The sequence below is a fragment of the Lissotriton vulgaris genome, chromosome 3_1, assembly GCF_964263255.1.
Source record: "Lissotriton vulgaris chromosome 3_1, aLisVul1.2, whole genome shotgun sequence".
Taxonomy (NCBI): Eukaryota; Metazoa; Chordata; class Amphibia; order Caudata; family Salamandridae; genus Lissotriton; species Lissotriton vulgaris.
This window is the reverse complement of record NC_141689.1, coordinates 1,637,800,869-1,637,818,194: the sequence shown is the minus strand read 5'-3', so window position 1 is coordinate 1,637,818,194 and position 17,326 is coordinate 1,637,800,869. Positions and strand designations below refer to the sequence as shown.

At 46.0% G+C, this 17,326-nt stretch overlaps 1 protein-coding gene across 1 annotated transcript in view; it reads left to right on the top strand.

Moving 5' to 3' along the window:
- The window catches only part of LOC147728286 (uncharacterized), a 1,395,946-nt gene that overhangs the window by 659,423 nt on the left and 719,197 nt on the right, over positions 1 to 17,326 (top strand). Inside the window, exon 9 of the mRNA XM_086963769.1 lies at positions 12,237 to 12,386. Within this exon, the coding sequence (XP_086819895.1) occupies positions 12,237 to 12,386 (150 nt within the window). The remainder of the gene's footprint in view (positions 1 to 12,236; positions 12,387 to 17,326) is intronic.

Below are 17,326 nucleotides of genomic sequence, written 5' to 3'. Positions count from 1 at the left end.
ACACGCGTAGTAATTACCCTACCGCTTTGCCTCCATCATCTGCCTTGTCTTATGCTATTTGTTTCTGTTGTGCGATTTTAATAACTTTTTGTACAAATTGCAAATCTATATAAAAAAGAGAAAAAACAAAGCAAATGTCAAAAAAAGATAAAATATACACAATCTATGAATAATAAAATAAATAAATGATTCATCATTTGGGTGATTAGTTTTTGTACTGTTGGGCAATATCTTTATAAATTCTAGTAGTGTCTTCCATATATATTGTTTAGTATTAATGTTTCTCACTTGGCTATAGACCTTTTTCAAATTAATTACGTTTCCCTATGTATAGCAAGTGTATTAGTAATATATAGGGGTCCCATTCTTTCGAAATTAATGAGTCCACTGCGACCATGATATATTTATAGTTACCATCCCTTTGTAAGGGACCGCAGTGGTCCAGGTAAACATAGGCTAATGGTTTATCTGAAATTAACAGGGGCATCTGCACAGGACGTTTCACTGTAGAGACTTTCATCTTCTGGCATAGTTCACAGTCAAAAACATTTCTGGTCTGTTTCCTAATGCTGGGCCACCAGTATCTGTTTTAATAACGACACTGTAGCGGAAACGCCTGCATGAGCAGAGGCGAGCCCTTCATGTGCTGCTAGGATTAGTCCTAATCTATGTTCCATGTTTGGAATTACCCTATCCCCCACTCCAGGGATTCGAGCAAACGGAACATTGTTTGTATCAATTAGATATGAGTATTTGAGTGGAAACTTTTCTGGTAACGCTGCAACGCTGCCTTTGCTCGTAGCATTAACAGCCAGTATTATTTAACTGTCTATTTTCGTTTCGAGTGATTGCAGCTACGATAGCCGTTTGAACACCCCCCTTCACGGCTTCATCAGCCAATTAATTCCATGCAATGTGAATGCCATCACGTTGATGACTTTGTAGTCTGTTTTGCAACTGAACTACTTGTTCCAAAAAGTGTTTTATGCTCGATTGTGCCACCTTTTGCATCTTTGAAACAGTTTTGAAGCCAGTTCTGTAAATATTCATTAAATGATTGAACACAGTATAAAGAATCTCAGACTATGAGGGTGGGGAATTCACGATCCGTATTTTCAAGTGCCATGATGAATGCTTGTAGTTCAGCTCACTGAGCTGTACAATCTCCTAGAGATTGCGTTTTTGTGACCATAGGTCTGAATTTGTCATCACGGATACAACCTTTAACGATCGCGCATGCTGCAATTTAAGCTAGTTTACCCCCCATAGTGGGTTGTGCAGATCTGTCCTTATAAATTATAAATTCATACTGGTCAAGAGGGTGAATTTCAGCAGGCCGAGGACATTCATGTTCGTATTGCAGGAATGCTTGTAGTTTTAAAGTAAGGATCAAAAACAAATTCAACATCAGTTGCAGCAAGAGAATTAACCCATTGTATTGATCTTGGATGTAAAGCTTTTGCATTCGGAATGCTCGCTTTTGTAACTGCCTCTAAGGCTGGTACATGTGTCACGACCATAATGCGTTTTCCCTGTGCTAGGGCTCTTTCTTTTGCTACAGCGGTTTGAACTGCTGTCAAAAAATGTTCTGTTGATGTAAATTTCACTTATGTTTAAGTGTACAAATGTGATTTGTAAGCAATTGGTACTTTTTCACCTTCCTTAAAAGTTCGTAGGCGAATCCGCATTGACCCGGAATGATCTGATCACTAAGTTACATATATTTACACCTGTCGGTAAATGACTTGTTGCGACCATGTCAGCTTGAAGTGAACGCAAACTTTCTGTGTGTTCTTGTGTCCAATTTATGATTTTAAAATCAGGTTTAATTAATTCGTAGAGAGGTTTAACCCTTTCTGTGTAATTTGAAATGCAAGTTCTTACAAAATGCAGGAAACCTAGAATCAACTAAGTTTTTCAGCATTTTTGACGGTTGGAGCAGCACACTCTTTTCTAAAAATGTTGTCTGCCAGGCTTTTGCCTTCACTTGAAAGCTCATACCCTAAGAAAAGGACATCTTGATTTCTTGAAATTGAGTTTGTAACTGCTACAACCATAAGACAGAATGCGAAGTATAATACGTACAGTGTTGGCAATCAGATAAAATAATACTGCAATAGCATGGCTTGTAGCTATGACATATATTCATAAAAATACATACATAAATAACACAGGCTAAAATGTAAATACTCATCTGGTGCTTCTAGCTAGTTATACTCCAGTGTACCTAGCCTAAGTGTAGTACGAGGTAAGAAGAAGGTGCTGTTTTTCTATAGTCTAGTTTAGCTATAGTTTTAGTTTTGCCAAGAGTTGCCAAGAGTCCCTCTAGGTTTTAGTCTGCTCCATACCTTACCCGCAAGGGGAGTCCAACACCAGAGCTGGATTCTCTGCGAGGAGGATGACCGCGTCTGGTCAGTGCGTCAGTCGGGGACTCGACTTCCTTCCGAACTTGCTGTGGCGAACCGCGTTGTGCAAGTATGCAGCCGAGCTGTACTGTGTACCATGGTTTGCCAGGGCAAGTGAAGGTATATTTATACCTTGAAGGTGTTTTAGGAATGCCAGTATTGACGTAAAAGTCGGGCATAGGAAGGTCATGAATGAACCCCTAAGGATAGATGTTCATGCATAATAAATGAGTTATTGGAGAAATCAATAAACCAAGCAAGGGGAAGTCCTAAAGGCTTAAGAGTCTGGTTTTCCAAGAACTCGTTATGACGTGGTTGGACGGATGTAGGTGACCATGCCTGTATTTGGTTAGCATGAATTATGCCTAAATAAGGGTTGGATTTCTATGCCTATATAAGGGCAAAGGGCATTGTGCCTATATACGGTATCTAAATGGACACACAACACCTGCATAAGTAGAATTTGAAAAGGACTCTTTCTAATAGAGAAAAAATATATAATGATCAATTGTGTTAGAGCTGCCAATTGTTCTATGTCTGGTTGTTTGTTAAATATATGAATGCAAGCTATCAAAGCGGACTTGATCTTTTTGAGTGGTTAGTGTGCCTGTTCAGCTAGAGGAAAGGCATTTGATGTAGCTATTTTTTAATTATCAATTTTTGATATCATCTGTGGAGTAGACACCATACAATAGTTCATACTCTAGTCTGCGGTCCTACTTATGTTGGAACACAGAAATATTTCTAATATACCTCAGAAAGCTATTTAAACAACTTCTAAACCCCCTTCCACCACCCTCCCAAACTTGGAACTGATATATTGCTAACGGTTAATAATAATAGAGACAATATTTGTCATATCATTTGTAGTTGCCCAGAGTTATTAGTTGAGCGTAGTAGGCTGCGGAGGCAGGACTTTAATAGTCAATTGATATGAACATGTAGACAAGCAGTCATAGCCAGCCTGCAGGGAGAAGGTTTACAATTCACTGGCAGACTTTTGAAGTTTATAGAAATTGCAGAGAGGAAACTGACTAATAGTGGTCAATGTAGAGATTTTTTAGCACTTCAGAATTGAGGAATAGTACTTTTAATTATGTGGTTTTTAAATAAGGGCCCAGGATTGGTTATGTATGAAATTGCATAAAGATGTTTTATTGTATGAAATGTAAGAAAACTGTATTAGGGTGTTTTTACTGTACATTTTTATTAACTGAACAATAAAATTATTCATACTTTCTAACAGTTGACTGTGGGCAGGATTCCTTGCTGTGTAGAATGTAGTTTCTCTGAACAATAATTTCCTGAATAAGATTTCTTTATATATTAAAACTAATGCTAGTTAAGTTCTCAATCCTGGGATTATTCTCCTCTGTGCCCTCTCAAATCTGATTCAGGGTGTAATGATAATGCTGCTTTGAATGTGTCAATCTGATAGAGACATCCAGCCGCAGGTTCCTTAACTTATAATTATCCCCAGGTATCGGACTGGAACCGGAAACCTTTTGCAGCAGCACCTCTGCGAGCCGGAGGACGGCGCCACACAACCCCACCCTGACGTCGTCCACGGATGTGATGTCAGCGAGGTCATATAAGTCCCTCCCGGCGCGCTGATGTCAGTTTCCTTCTTTCCCGCGTACAACGCGGATCCAGTGTAAGCAGTTCCTCTGGCCTTTTTTCAGGCCCCTTTTGATGCTTTGCATCTGGAACAGTGTGTGATGCCTTCGGGCTTTAAGACGCGTGCCTCCTGTTCCCGGCATTTATCTGCGACTGACCCACACCTTATCTGCATGTGGTGCCTGGGCAAACACCACGATTCGACAGATTGCAACGCCTGCCAGCAACTCAAGCCAAAGTCCCGGCGGGAGCGTCGGATGAAGCTACTTTCAGCTCACCTATCGCAGTCTGAGTCTGCATGGCCCCCGGGGCCTCCTCGGCGGCAGGTCCCGGTAGCAGAGGGTTCAGTTCGCGGCATCGGTCGCCGTCTGGTTCCCGTGGGCGTAGCTCGCCCGTCCCTGTTAAGTCCTGGCGCCTTTCGCCGAGGTCATCGACCTCTCTTCCTCCTTCTGTAGGGGGCATTAGTTCCTGGACTTCTCCGGACGTACGCCCCCAATAGTCTGCCCTCCCCTATCCCCTATTTCCTGGCGCTGGGGCGACTCGGACCCAGATGGCGGCTTATACCGCGGCCCTACAGGCCTCCCTTGGGTCCCCTCCTCTCCCTGGGGCATCCTTGGACCTCCCGTTGCGTGCGGCGTCTCCGGTGGACTCGCTGGACTTCTTGAAATTGAGTTTGTAACCCTTAGAGGCAAAGCCCAGTATAATGGTGTTCGCCCTGTTCAAGTGCCTATCCAGGTCGTCGTCTGTCAGATATCGACATATGACAATGCCTCATCATCATAAGTTTTCATTAACTCTATTACCCTTGCTGAGAATAGCCCCGGCTGTTCTTGAACCTTTGAGGGAGTTGACAGAATTGACGCTGGGTCCCCATTATTGCGAAAGCTGTCAAATACCTACTTTCAGGTGCAATGTTTTGACAAAGGAGACCGTTAGAAATGTCTGATGTGGTTTTATATTTTTTTACGCACAGTGGTATTCATTAATGCTGTACTGTGTGCATTTTGCACTGCAAATGTTTTACAATGAGAGTTTAGATGTCTGTAATCCAAAACTAGACGATATGTGTTGTCCGGTTTGGAAACCGGAAACTAAGGATTGTTCATTGGTGAGGTGCATGTTTCTATCACCCCTTGGTATTCAAGTTGATCTAATATCTCCCAGACCTGTTTTTTAGCTTCTTGCTTAGTTGGGTACTGCCTTTGTGCAGTTGGTTGATTTTTTTAACTGGAGCTTGTCGTGAGGTGAGTCCTCATCTCATCCTACATGATTTTTATATAATGCTGGGGCTTGGGCAACTGCACATTTCCTGGCATAAGTAGATTTTAAATGTATCGGAACATGGTTGGAGAAGGCTGGCATAATGTCTTCTTCATGTGGGCACTCCCTGACAAATTCTGGTGGTTAGTCCTGTTCTGCTAGAAGTAGATCATAACCCTTTGAAAGTTTCGCCCAAAAGAGTACTTTGACTTTTCTTGGTATGTCTCCCTCCATCCGTAGTGTTATTTAGTATAACCTATGAGGAGAACTCACCCTGGTGTCTGCAGTTTCAACTTTAATGTCTTCATTCGAATCCACTGTCTCCAGAAGTCCCTTCAGGTTCTGGCGAGATATTGTTACTTCTGCTGCACTCTCCAGAATTGTTCTTGAGTTGTGTTCTCAGAATCCTCGGCATGTCTGATCTTCAGACCTGATGCCTTCGTTTTTGTGAATTGAGGTTTTGGTTTGATTTTCCGAACGTGTTGCTCGTTTTTCCACTTCACGCGTTCTTCCTTGTGGTCTGACCGTCCTCTTCTTTTAGATGTGTGACGATATCTGAAAGGTACGAGAGGAACGTGTATCAGTATCTTGATACCTGTCCGGTTTTCTCAACATATCCCTATTCCTGAGGTTGTACCTCATTTTAGAGGGCTCCTTTTGAGGAGACCTACCTCTGGAATGAGAATGTTTCTCTTTTGAATGTTTGCTATTATCTTTATAATTCTATTAATTTTTGTATGTTACTAAGTAATTCCTCGTCCGACATTCATTCAATGTCGGGGTCAGGTGTATAGCCGGCTAAAACCAGCCATGTTGCTCCTGGTCTACCTAGTGGACCAAGCCTCGTAATGGGATTTAAATGTTTTAGGGCACCTTTAAACCAGAGCTCATGCTTCTGGTATGCGATGAGAATTTCAATATCCTCGAAAGGAATATATTCCTCTGGTGGATCATCTTCTTTGTAGAAGTGAAACATTTTAGTTACTAATGTGATTCAGGGAATACTATCCATGAGTAGAATACCTCTGTCTTGTGAGATTCATGTGCCTCGATTACAAAAACTGCTCTACCACATCTCAGTGTTAGACCATGTCTTATTAGTTTTAGAGTGATCGCTCTCCTTAAATTAAGAGGAATGATTATAGCATTCTCATTGGTTTCATCAAAACCTGTAATGTTAAAAGCTGGTGCGGCTTGGTCTCCTGCAACTCCACCGATGCTGGGGTTTTCACTATCAGACATTGTTTAATGAAAAATGCAGAGCAAGTTTCAAGGGAATAAAGATAAGGTGCACAATATTTTTGGAACACTGTATCCTTCAATGTTCAACAAACCAAACAGCTAATACATAGGATTTTCGTCCTACTCCGCATATTGCGGATATTATCTCTACCCCCTCCAGACATCATATGGAGTATTATGAGTAGAGGGTCTCTGAGAAAAGCACGACTGAGTTACTTCAGTATCTAGTGTTAAATTAGTGCCTTACCAAACTGTTAGGCGCTGTGTAGCGTAGTTCCCCTGATAGGCTCAGCGCATTGGAATAATATAGACTACAGTTTTGACATAGGACAGAGGTCAGTATCTCTCTATCGAGTACATTAAACTTGTTTACTTGCGTGTGCCAGCTAACTCAAAGGTCACTAGAAACTTCTCGAATGAACAAGAAGGGATTAGTCTTTGACAACCGCATAAACATGACAACTTTGTTTCCCTTAGAATCTGAACACGTCTCAGAAATTGTGGAAACAATAGATAACAGTTTAACTTATTCAATCGCGCGTGCTTCGTTTCTACAGTTACACAGAAATAGATAGATGGGCATTTCAATAAAAAAGGGTTTATTGAACAGTCTTATTTCTCATGCAAGAGATATGAACTGCTACAACTGTAAGACCGAATGCAAAGTAAAATACGTACAGTGTTAGCAATAAGATAAAATAATACTGCAATAGCCTCCTGTTGTAGGAGGCATTAGTTCCTGGACGTGCGCCCCCGATAGTCTGCCCTCCCCTTTCCGCCATTTCCTGACGCTGGGGACCCAGATGGCGGCTTATGTCGCGGCCCTGCATACCTCCCTTGGGTCCCCTCCTCTCCCTGGGGCATCCTCGGAACCCCCGTTGCGTGGGGCGTCTCCGGTGGACTCGCCGGTGAGTTCGCCCCGAGCGCAGGCTGAGCACCTTGCCCCAGGTGATGGAGGTATGATGTCAGAGCGTGGCCCGGCTGTGTCTCCCTCTTCGGCCCAAAGCACCCCTAACGTGTCGTATAGTCCAGTGGGTATCCATGTGGCATCTCAGCTGGTCGCTGATACTCGCAGCTTGTCTGAGTCCCGCTCGGTCTGCCGGAATGGCGGCTGCCTTTTCAGAGGCCCAGCCAGCACTGGTCCTGCGTCATAGATTTGCCCCTCCGGCTCCGTTCCTTACTTTGGAGCTGGAGCCTGTTGTGGTTGAGGCAGAGTCGGCGCCGGTCCAGCGCCCTAGACTTGCCTCTCCGTCTCCGGCTCTGTTCCTTACTTCGGAGCCTGTTGAGGCTGAGGTGGAGTCCGTGCCGGACGAGGCTTAGTCTGCGCCGGCCGAGGATGCCCTGGAGCCGCCTCAACGCCAGGTTGTCGACTCCGGATCATCGATTCCTCTCCGGAGAAAGTTCGGCGTCACCCCGACGTCTGTCGACGCTGGGTCCGTGCTTGCCTTCCCCTCCCTCGTGGCTCCGGTGGACTCTCCTCCTCCTCAAGAGCCCCTTCAGGACCCTCATTCCTCCATGGGGCTTCCTCCCTTTGGACATTGGTCTGCTCCTCCTTTCATCTGACAATTCCCTTGGAGTGGGTGGCTCAGCTTACAGCCACACCCACGGATGAGTTACTGTCCCCTCCTCGGAGGGCTACCGAGGCTGGTGTGGCCTTTGTGAGGGTTGTTTCCATGGCTGCCCCCTTCAGTTCCCCTGCCTGTTGACCCCCTGTTGGATGTTCTCCACCATGATTCGGGAAATGTAGAGCTGCTTCTGCCTTTCGAAGCCTCCCTTTATGATGCCCTTCTGGGGACCTGTGCTCGACCTCCGTCGGGTGATCCGGTGGCTTGTTCCATCATGCACCGCCACCGCTCCGAATGATCCGGTTTGCTTGTTTGTTCATCCGGACGTTCGGGGCTCGTTCTGTAAGCTGCCTTTCCTTCCTTGCCTCCGCTGTTGCTTCCTCCCTCCCGGGGGTCTAGATAGCTGGAGTCGCAGGGTCGTAATATTTTCGCCTCCACTAGCGCGGCTCTTCGCTCCCTCAATACCGTGTGTGTTGGCTCGGACTACTTCTGCCCTTTGGGAGTCTGCAGAGTCTCTTATCTCTTCAACCTCTGAGGACGCTCGTGCTTACCTCCTCCATCATTTCCGTGACTGACTTGACCTGGCAAAATTTACTATTCGGTCGGCCCTGGATACCTCAGACTCCTTAGGCCGGGCTATGGCCGGTTCTGTTGCACTATGCTGCCAGGCTTTTTTGCAGAAAGGCGTCTTCCCGGAAAATATTAGTGAGCGCCTTGTTTACCTGCCTTTTTATGGGGTCCTTTTGTTTAACACTCACGCCGACTCAGCGATTCAGCGCCTCTATGCTCCCCCCCCCCCACCTTCCCTGGGTTGTACTTGGCAGGTCTCAGGTCATCCTACCCTGGGGTGGTTACCCCTCCTTCCTTTTGCAACTTTCATTCAGCATCCACAAGTTGGACTGTGCGTTTTTGAGCTGACAGTAAGCTGACTGTGCCGTTGTTCAACAGGTTATTCGTGTCTTGACCTCTGACTGTGGATTACCCTAAGACGTGTTCCCCTGTTTTTTGTTTTTGGGGGCATGATCAACCCCAGGTGGGGTACCTATATGCTATTGTATAGCTTTGCTTCGTGCCAGGTCGGGCCTGGAGGTCCCTTTGGGCTCCCCTTTTCCCTTGGTGTTATCTTACCGTTTAGGGCGTTTTTCCGTGTTGTGCCTTTTGGCACTGCCTCCCACAGGCCCCAGGTTCTGCCCTGCTTGCGCCTTGTGTGTGTCTCATACTACTCTTTTAGAGGTTTTTTACTTGTTACTAAATGTTCTTCAACCATTGTCCCTTGGGACGTCTTTTCAGTGTGTTTTAGCACGCTTCTTCCGAGGCTGCCGCCCTGCCACTGGTACATTAAGTGGGTTCCTGCTATAGTGCCCGCAGCTGCGTTGGTTTTGTGGCTCGCCCTTTCTATAGATACCCGCATGTTGAGGACCACTGGGTATCCTTTTTACACGCCTCCGCCTTTCTTCGCTTATGCGAGATCTGCTCCTATATCCCTGTTTTTCAGGGAGCAGTTGGGTGCCTTGTGCTCAGGTTTGCCATCGTTCTACACGGTGACGTTTTTATTTTGCACGTTTTATAGTACACTTCGGTGCCTTTTCATGCTGCTTCGGCAACAAGGGTTCCCATGGTTCCACTCCCTGGGGTGAGCCTCCTCTTCTGGCTGTTCTACATCTTGGGGGTATTGTCTGTCCCGTTAATGTGCTAAACAGTTCCTCTCTTCTGTGGGGGTGCATTTCTCCTCCCAGTTGGAGGTGGTGGTTCCGGAGATCTGAGGTTGTTCTCCGCAGCTCTGCGTGAACTTCTCTTTATGGTCCCTGTAGGCACCTTTGGTGCCTCGGAGTACACACCCCTTCGGATGTGTCTTTTTCCTTCAGGTGGCACCCTTCTCTGTGTCTGGTGTGCCTGCGGGACAATTCTCTTCTGGTGTTCGTCCCAGGTGCTGCGCCCTGCCTCTGTCTCCCTTTGGGTGCGTTCTTCCCCTTGGCCTTCAAGTTGCCTTGTTGGGCAGTCCCTTAATCTTCTTAGCCACGCCACTTGCTTTGTCTCAGTAGCCGTCTGCTACATGTGTGTTCCTCGTTGTGGTCTGTCTTGGCGTGCTTCAGCGGGTTGCTGTCTGAACCTGTCGCTTTCTTGTGACTGAGTATTGCTCTTGGTGTGTCTTGTGTTTCCTGCCTGCGCTTCTGGGACGTTGCTCAGTCCCTGCCTCTTGTCCTCCGTTTCCTGGCTGCTGCCTGTTAGGTCACCCTTGCGTAGACCCGCCGGGTAAGCTCTGGTTATGTCACTCCATGTTGTCCGCTGGATCTTGGTTGGTGGCGACTTAGCGGCCATTGGGCTCTAGGAGTAGTTCTTCTTCCTTCTCTCATTATGAACTCTCTCTTCCGTTCTGGGATTGTGGCTTAGGGCTGTTATTCCATCCTGTATTCACACGGGTGAGGTCTCGTGCCCTTCTGGTCGTCTTGTGGTGCCTTTGCCTCCCATTGTCTTTTACTCTTCCGAGCTGCTTGGTCTGCTGATTGGCTGCACTTCCACAGCTTTCCCTATAGTCCGTCACCCTGATGCCGGCTCAGTGTTCTCGTTCACTTTTTGTTGGTCTGTCGCAGACCCATTGCCCCCTTGGGGTATGGCTGTTGTATCTGTTTTAAGTTAAGGAATCTGCGGCTTGATGGCTCTATCAGATGTACGAGTTACTTACCTTCGGTAAAAATGTATCTGGTAGGGACGTTGTCTAGCCGCAGATTCCTTAACGGACACCCATCCTCCCCGTTCTGTGAGGACCCTTCCAGGTGAAGTTCTCCACTTTGCCTCCTTTCAGTTGGCACTGGTCTTCATTCAGGGGGCTGAAGTTGGTGCGACTCTCTGACTTTGCCTTCTGCAGCCGCCTCCCTCTGGGTGGCTTATCTTCCTGTGGAGTGGTGCTTTTCGCTTTCGCCTTCAACAGGAGATTCATTTTTCCCTTTCTCTGCATTCTTCCACTATGGTCCTTAAAGTTTGGGGTCTTCTATTCTTTTTCCTCCCTCCTGCCTCCCATCGGTTTAGGGTTTCTTGTCTCATCTGCATTCTCCTCTTTTGGGGTCCATTGGTCTGTTTTGGCCCTTAGATCTCTACAGGGGGATGTGCCATTCCTTGTACTGTCACCTCGCAGTGGATTGTTGTTCTTCCTGTGCTCCGGCCTTGTTGGCCGGCCCAGTTCATGCGTTGCAATAGCAGCCTTCCTTTTGTCTGTCAGGACATTCTTCCCTTGTTACTCCGTCTCTGGGGAGGGTCTACGCTTCGCTTTATTGGGTTGTTTCTCAGAGCGTTGCTCTGCCCTTACTTCTTGGTTTTTTGGTATACAGTGTCTCACACTGTCCTTTATGATGCTGTTTTGCACCATCCGATTATTTTGTTTTACGGATTTTTCCTCCTTCGCACAGTGTTCCCATACTCACAGTTTTGTTGTTGTCTCCGTATTGTGTTGCGGAAAAGTTTCTCTGAAGAAAACTGACATCAACGCGCCGGGAGGGACTTGTATGACCTCGTTGACGTCTCATCCGTGGACGACGTCAGGGCGGGTTTGTGTGGCGCCGTCCCCCGGCACGCCAAGGTGCTGCTGCAAAAATTTACCGGATCCAGTCTGACGCCTGAGGATAATTTTAAGTTTAGCAAACTGTGGCAAGACAACGTCTCTACCGGATACATTGTTACCGAAGGTAAGTAACTTGTACAGCAAGCATCCAGTATCATCAAAAATGGCTTTTTAACACATAGATGTAGAGCAAGGAAGTAAAACATTTTACAAAAAGAGCACTGCACAGATTTCAGATTTGCGTATACATTTTTACAACACAATTATAGTAATGATAGAATTTTACTTAGAGTAATGAGGTGATAGTAACCAGTACATTTAAATAATTCTTGAAGACTAAAAGGAAAAATTACTGTTTGCATGATGTCTCCTCTTAAACAGTTCTATAAAGTATGCAAGTATTTTTGTTTTTCATAATGTCAATTTGCAAGCACTTGTGCAGTTACCAGGTCAGTGTTTTCCATGCCTCAGCATTTCCAGGTTTAATTTGTGGTACATGATATACACAATTTGTTGGGCCAATTGGATTGTCAACATTGAAATGTAGTTATAAATAATCTAAATGTAAAAAATAGTCCTCTCTTTATTTAGATTTTAAAGGAGCTTCTCTGTATAAACTTCTAAAGGACTACTTGCTGAATGAGGAGCAGTTAAAAGAAAATGGATTCCCTCGACCAAATCCTGAGAAGCCTGGAAGTGTTATAATTTGCAATGGACAGACAAAAAATATTGTTACTGATGGTAAGTTAATATAACAGAAAAACGTATTGTCCATGAATAAATGTCAATTTACTAACATAAACTGTTCTCAAAATACACCTCAAAGATTAGACTAGCGGCAAGTAGAGGTATTAATATTTTAGCCACCTTAAGAACCCAGCAAGTAGAATGGCACTTAATTGACGAAAGCACTATTAATATGACAGTCTGTATCCCACTTCATGCCTCATTTTTTCACTGTGCATATTTGCCCCTTTATTCATTTTGTTTTCCACAGGAGGCTGCAATTGTACCAAGCATCTTATTTTTCATTATGATAAACTAGTGTAATGCTGTTTGGGTATTCAAGCACTCCGTTATGAAGCTTCATTGTTTATTTTCAATGATTCTTCTAGGTAGAATTTTATGCAAGCTTCCTGGCAAATAGTATGGTTCTTGAAGGAGTTGGCACTGTCTAAAAACTTACAGGCTTGCCCATTGCTTCTGTTGCTTTTTGAGGTGTTTACTTATGTTTGTTTGCTGAATGCCCAGTGCTATGTTGAGGCTGTTGTGGTGGGAATGTTCCCTGCATGGCTCTGGAAAGAACTAACCCCTGCCCAGCATTCCCCATGTAGCAAGTTTTGGGATTTTTGGTCTCAGCACATGCAACTGTTATCACACCTGTATGCAGGGGGCCTGCATGGAAATGGACTGAGAACACAGAGCAGGGCTGCGTAGTCTAACACAGCACACCACATCCATCCTTCCTTTACGAACCTTGACTATTGTCAGCTTGCCAGGCTAGAGGCCTGACTGTGATGGCAGCGACTGTTTTACGTTCAGTACATTCCTTTTATGTTTTTTTTGCACAGGTAGGGATGCCTTCTGGTTTCTCTTTTTTAAAATGTACTGCAAGTCCCGAGCAACAGGGTCTTTTGATCATCCATGTTGGACAATAATATTGCATGTATGTTTAACCTATGAATGTATAGAAGGATTCATATGTATCTTATGTGTTGTTTGACAATTACAGACCAGAATTCCACTTTGGATCTCCTGTCTGTCCTCAAGATGAAGGTTGGAGGGAGTGTCAGACAGCCGTGTTAATTGAGTGACTCTTCTGCAGCATTACTGATGTCATTTGAAGTGGACCAGACACTAGGGTGTCGAGGGTCGTAATCTGGGGGGGCCTTTTGAAGTACAGGGACATTACCTACCCTTAATTCCATTCTTACCATAGGTGGGATCCTCAACATGTTACGATGTACCTGAATGAGGAAGCCTCTGTCTTTTGTGCCTTTATTATGGGCTGTAGCACGGGTTCTCCCATCCCTACCCCCCTCTTTCTACCTGCTGTCACTAGAGCGCAAAATCTATAGCATGACCATTCTGCAGGAAGTAATCAAAAGGAAAACCTCATAACCAGTCCCAGAGCTGGCCGTGTGGAATGCAGTGTCTCTGGGAAGGGAGGCTTGTGTGTTTTAAAGGATAGCTGTTAGGCTGTAATAGTGCCAGAGGTCACAGAGTACAGCAACCGCGATCATCCTCTGCATTAACAGCTAAACCATTATATGCCATCCTTGAAGGAGCATGAGCTACCTATGGATGGTACCCAATCATGCAGAATACTGGCAATCCATGACTCGGACCGTTTCTCCAAATTGTTTGGATGGTGGCCTCCAACCTATTCTGGACCACTTTACTCTGAACCTTTTCCTCTGCAAATTACCATTTCACTGTTAATTTGTCGCAGTCAAGTCGAGATTAACTTTATTTCGGTTCAGAGAACCATAAAAGTTTCACAATAAAAATATTTACAATTCATAAAAGCAACAGAGAATGATTTAAAACAATTAATAATATTTCAGAAAAGACAGTTAAAAAATCATCGCAGTCCTTCCAGTAATGCTAAAGGCTAGCTAATATGCCTGCTCATTGTGCACAAGGTTTGTCTGACCAGTTATAACCTGGTAATAATACAACTCGTTAGTCATCAGAGGAGAAGGGGCAGTATCTGGGACCTCACAAACGTCTGTCAAGGGAAAGGAGATTCTGTTTAGCGCCCCAAGTATCTCCAGTATCTCAGCTGAGGCAGGGGGGAGTCCCGCCCATGGTCAGGGTCCTTTAGATGTAGATCATAACGCAATTAATAGGAGGCCAATAAGGGAAGAAGTGGGTAGAGCAGAGGAGGGTCAGATAGATGTGTCAGATCAAAGAGCCCTCTAAGACAGCAACTACTCCCGAATATTGTCAACAACATCAAACTGGTCGTTTATTTCATGTATCACCTGTTTGTGGGAGACTGTTATTGTCAGGGCCACCAGCCATTCTTCTACTGACAGTAGTGTTGCTGACTTTCAATGTCTCGCAAGTCTTAACTGGGCTACTGCCAGTGAAGAGCACAACCATTGGTTCTGGTGATTAATGATATTTTCCACCTCCAGTGTTTCATGTAGAATCGCCAAGTCCAGGAATGTTGGAGGTTGATGTCAGAGTTTGAGAGCACCTTCCATACAGCTTCCCAGTATGGTTGAATTATGGGGAGAGTCCATAGAATATGAATTATATCTCCCCAGCTGGGAGTAAAATGCCAGCACGGAGATGAGGCTGCCATTCCAGCCATGTGAAGTTAGAAAGGCGACCCGTGCCAGTTATGTAGGATTTTGAAATAACTACATTTTAACCTGGATTCTTATAAACGTTTGTCAGGAGAATAAAGAATCTCGTTCCAGTTTTTGTCTGTAGAATCTATGATGTATGGTTTCCATCAGTGGTAGTGATCTTGTTGCAGGATGTGAATGTACATGGTCGGTAAGCGTGTCCTATAAACAATAAATAAGCTTTTATCTTTGGTTAAACAGACCGGGGTTTCTAGCGTGGGGTGGGAATGGTAGACCAGTTGGAAGAGATGTGTAGCCGCGTGATAGTTTCAGGTGTGCCAAGCATAAGCCTCCTTCGGTGGTAAATAAATTTGATGCTGCCAGCCCGGGTAGGTTTTCTATAGCCAAATATAGGAGACCATTAAGTTTCCATGACATTACACTGTATGGAGTCATGGTGGGGCATTAGGTGTAAATATGAGCTTCAGCAGGGAATCCACCGGTCGTGTGTTCCGGGGAGGGCAGAGCTTTACAGGAGAGGATTCCAAAGTGTATGGGACATGTTGCCATATACATGCTATCAGGTCAATGTGACAACCTAACGAGAAAATGCGCATTCGCGGCCGCCCGCGCATGCGCATTAGTAAAGAAGACGGAAGATAGCGAGCCCCGGGGACACGGCGGGCAGCGGCGGGCAAGGTAAGTGCATTTTAATTATTTGACTCCTTTAATTGAAAGTATTTAGGGAGGGCGGGAGGGAGGCGGGTGGCGGCCAGCTACGCTCCGTCTGCGGAGCGTGCGTAGTGCCGCCTGGCTACGCCCGCTCCGCAAAATGCGGAGTAGGCGGCACTACGCACACTCCGTGCACGGAGCGTAGCTGGCCGCCCACACTTAGTTGTAAGTCAACCTTATAGACCAGCTATCATAGTAGCATGGACAAGAGCAGTCTTTAGGCTAAACTCTAGAGGGCGTGTTAAGCCAGCTGTTATACCATCACATATACCCCTTGAACACCAAGTGAAAGGACACCACACAAGTTGTTATAAAAATAAAAGGATATTTATTTATAACAAGTCTACCCTGAACTCTTTGAGTCAGGGAGCTAAGCACACAACAAAACTCTTACGAAAATACTTCAAGTTGCACAATTTACACAAATGCCCGAGGGGCACGAAAAACCATATACTACAAAAGTGGAATGCGAAATAACAGCAGGTAAGTAACAAGATCCAGAGGCTTCAGGATCGCTAGGACTACACTACAGAACCCTAAGGTTAGGAGCAGGAGGCCTAGGGAGATCGGGTGCAGAGTGTGCACTCTCAAGCGGGATGCGGGACAAAGTCTATGGATGCTAGTTTCCGTAAAGTTACAGTTATCGGACGAATCCGACTAGTTAGGCTGAAAACGAAAAAGGATCTGGACACTTAGATAGTGAACCTATGTTGGAGCACCGAAATGCTCAGGTTACCTAGCCCAGGGGCTGCGGCTGCACAGGGTTCATAAGACATCGGCAATCCTCGTTACAGTCTTTGGAGCCTGAAAGAAGAAGTTGCTGGCAGGCGACCAGTGAAGATATTCGGAGGGATCCAAGCCTGGATCGATGATGGTGAAGACCTGAAAGCAGAGGGGACTCAGTTCTTAATCACTAGCCAGTGATTAGGTGGGCACCAGGATGGCACCGGATGAAGTCACCTCGACCAGGTGAGTGGGCGACGCTGGGCTCTGCAGTCTCTCGGACCAGGAGGCGTTGTCGGCGACCAGGATGGAGGGGCGAGCTGTCCCACGAAGGTGTCTGCTGTCGGCGATGCTGGACCCAGGATTGGGGCAACAAACCTTGGCAAAGGCAAGCCCACGCGGTGGACTCAAGATGGCGTCTGGAGTGGACCAGGAGGGTCCGGGGTGCTCCTCTTTTGGAGGGGAGCTAGGGCCAGTCTGGAGCAACCAGACCAGAGATGCAATTGTCGTGGTTCGTCGTCAGGAGGGCTACAAGCCAGCAGGCAAGTGGCCGGACAACGCGGTGAGCAGCAAAGAGCAGAAGGGACCCACGCAGATCTCGTGGATGCTGGGGGGCTGGACTTCAGTGCTGGAGCTGCTCAGGGTTAGGGCTTCTCAAACCCCAAAGCACTCACTTGAGGATCCCTCGGCGGTCGTGCTGGATAAGCGTCGTGCAGTTTTGAAGATGGCCGGTCCCTTCAGGTCTCGTCACACCCACGAATCTCAGCTGGGCTGATGATGCAGGGAGAGGTCAGAGGTGCCAGGGAATCCGGGTTTCGTCGTGCTGGGCATTCTTGATCCGGAGGATGGACTTACAGCAAACCGCAGCGCTTAGATGGTGCCCACTGGTGCAGGGTGGCTACTCCTTAGCCACAAGGGAGAGTCTTC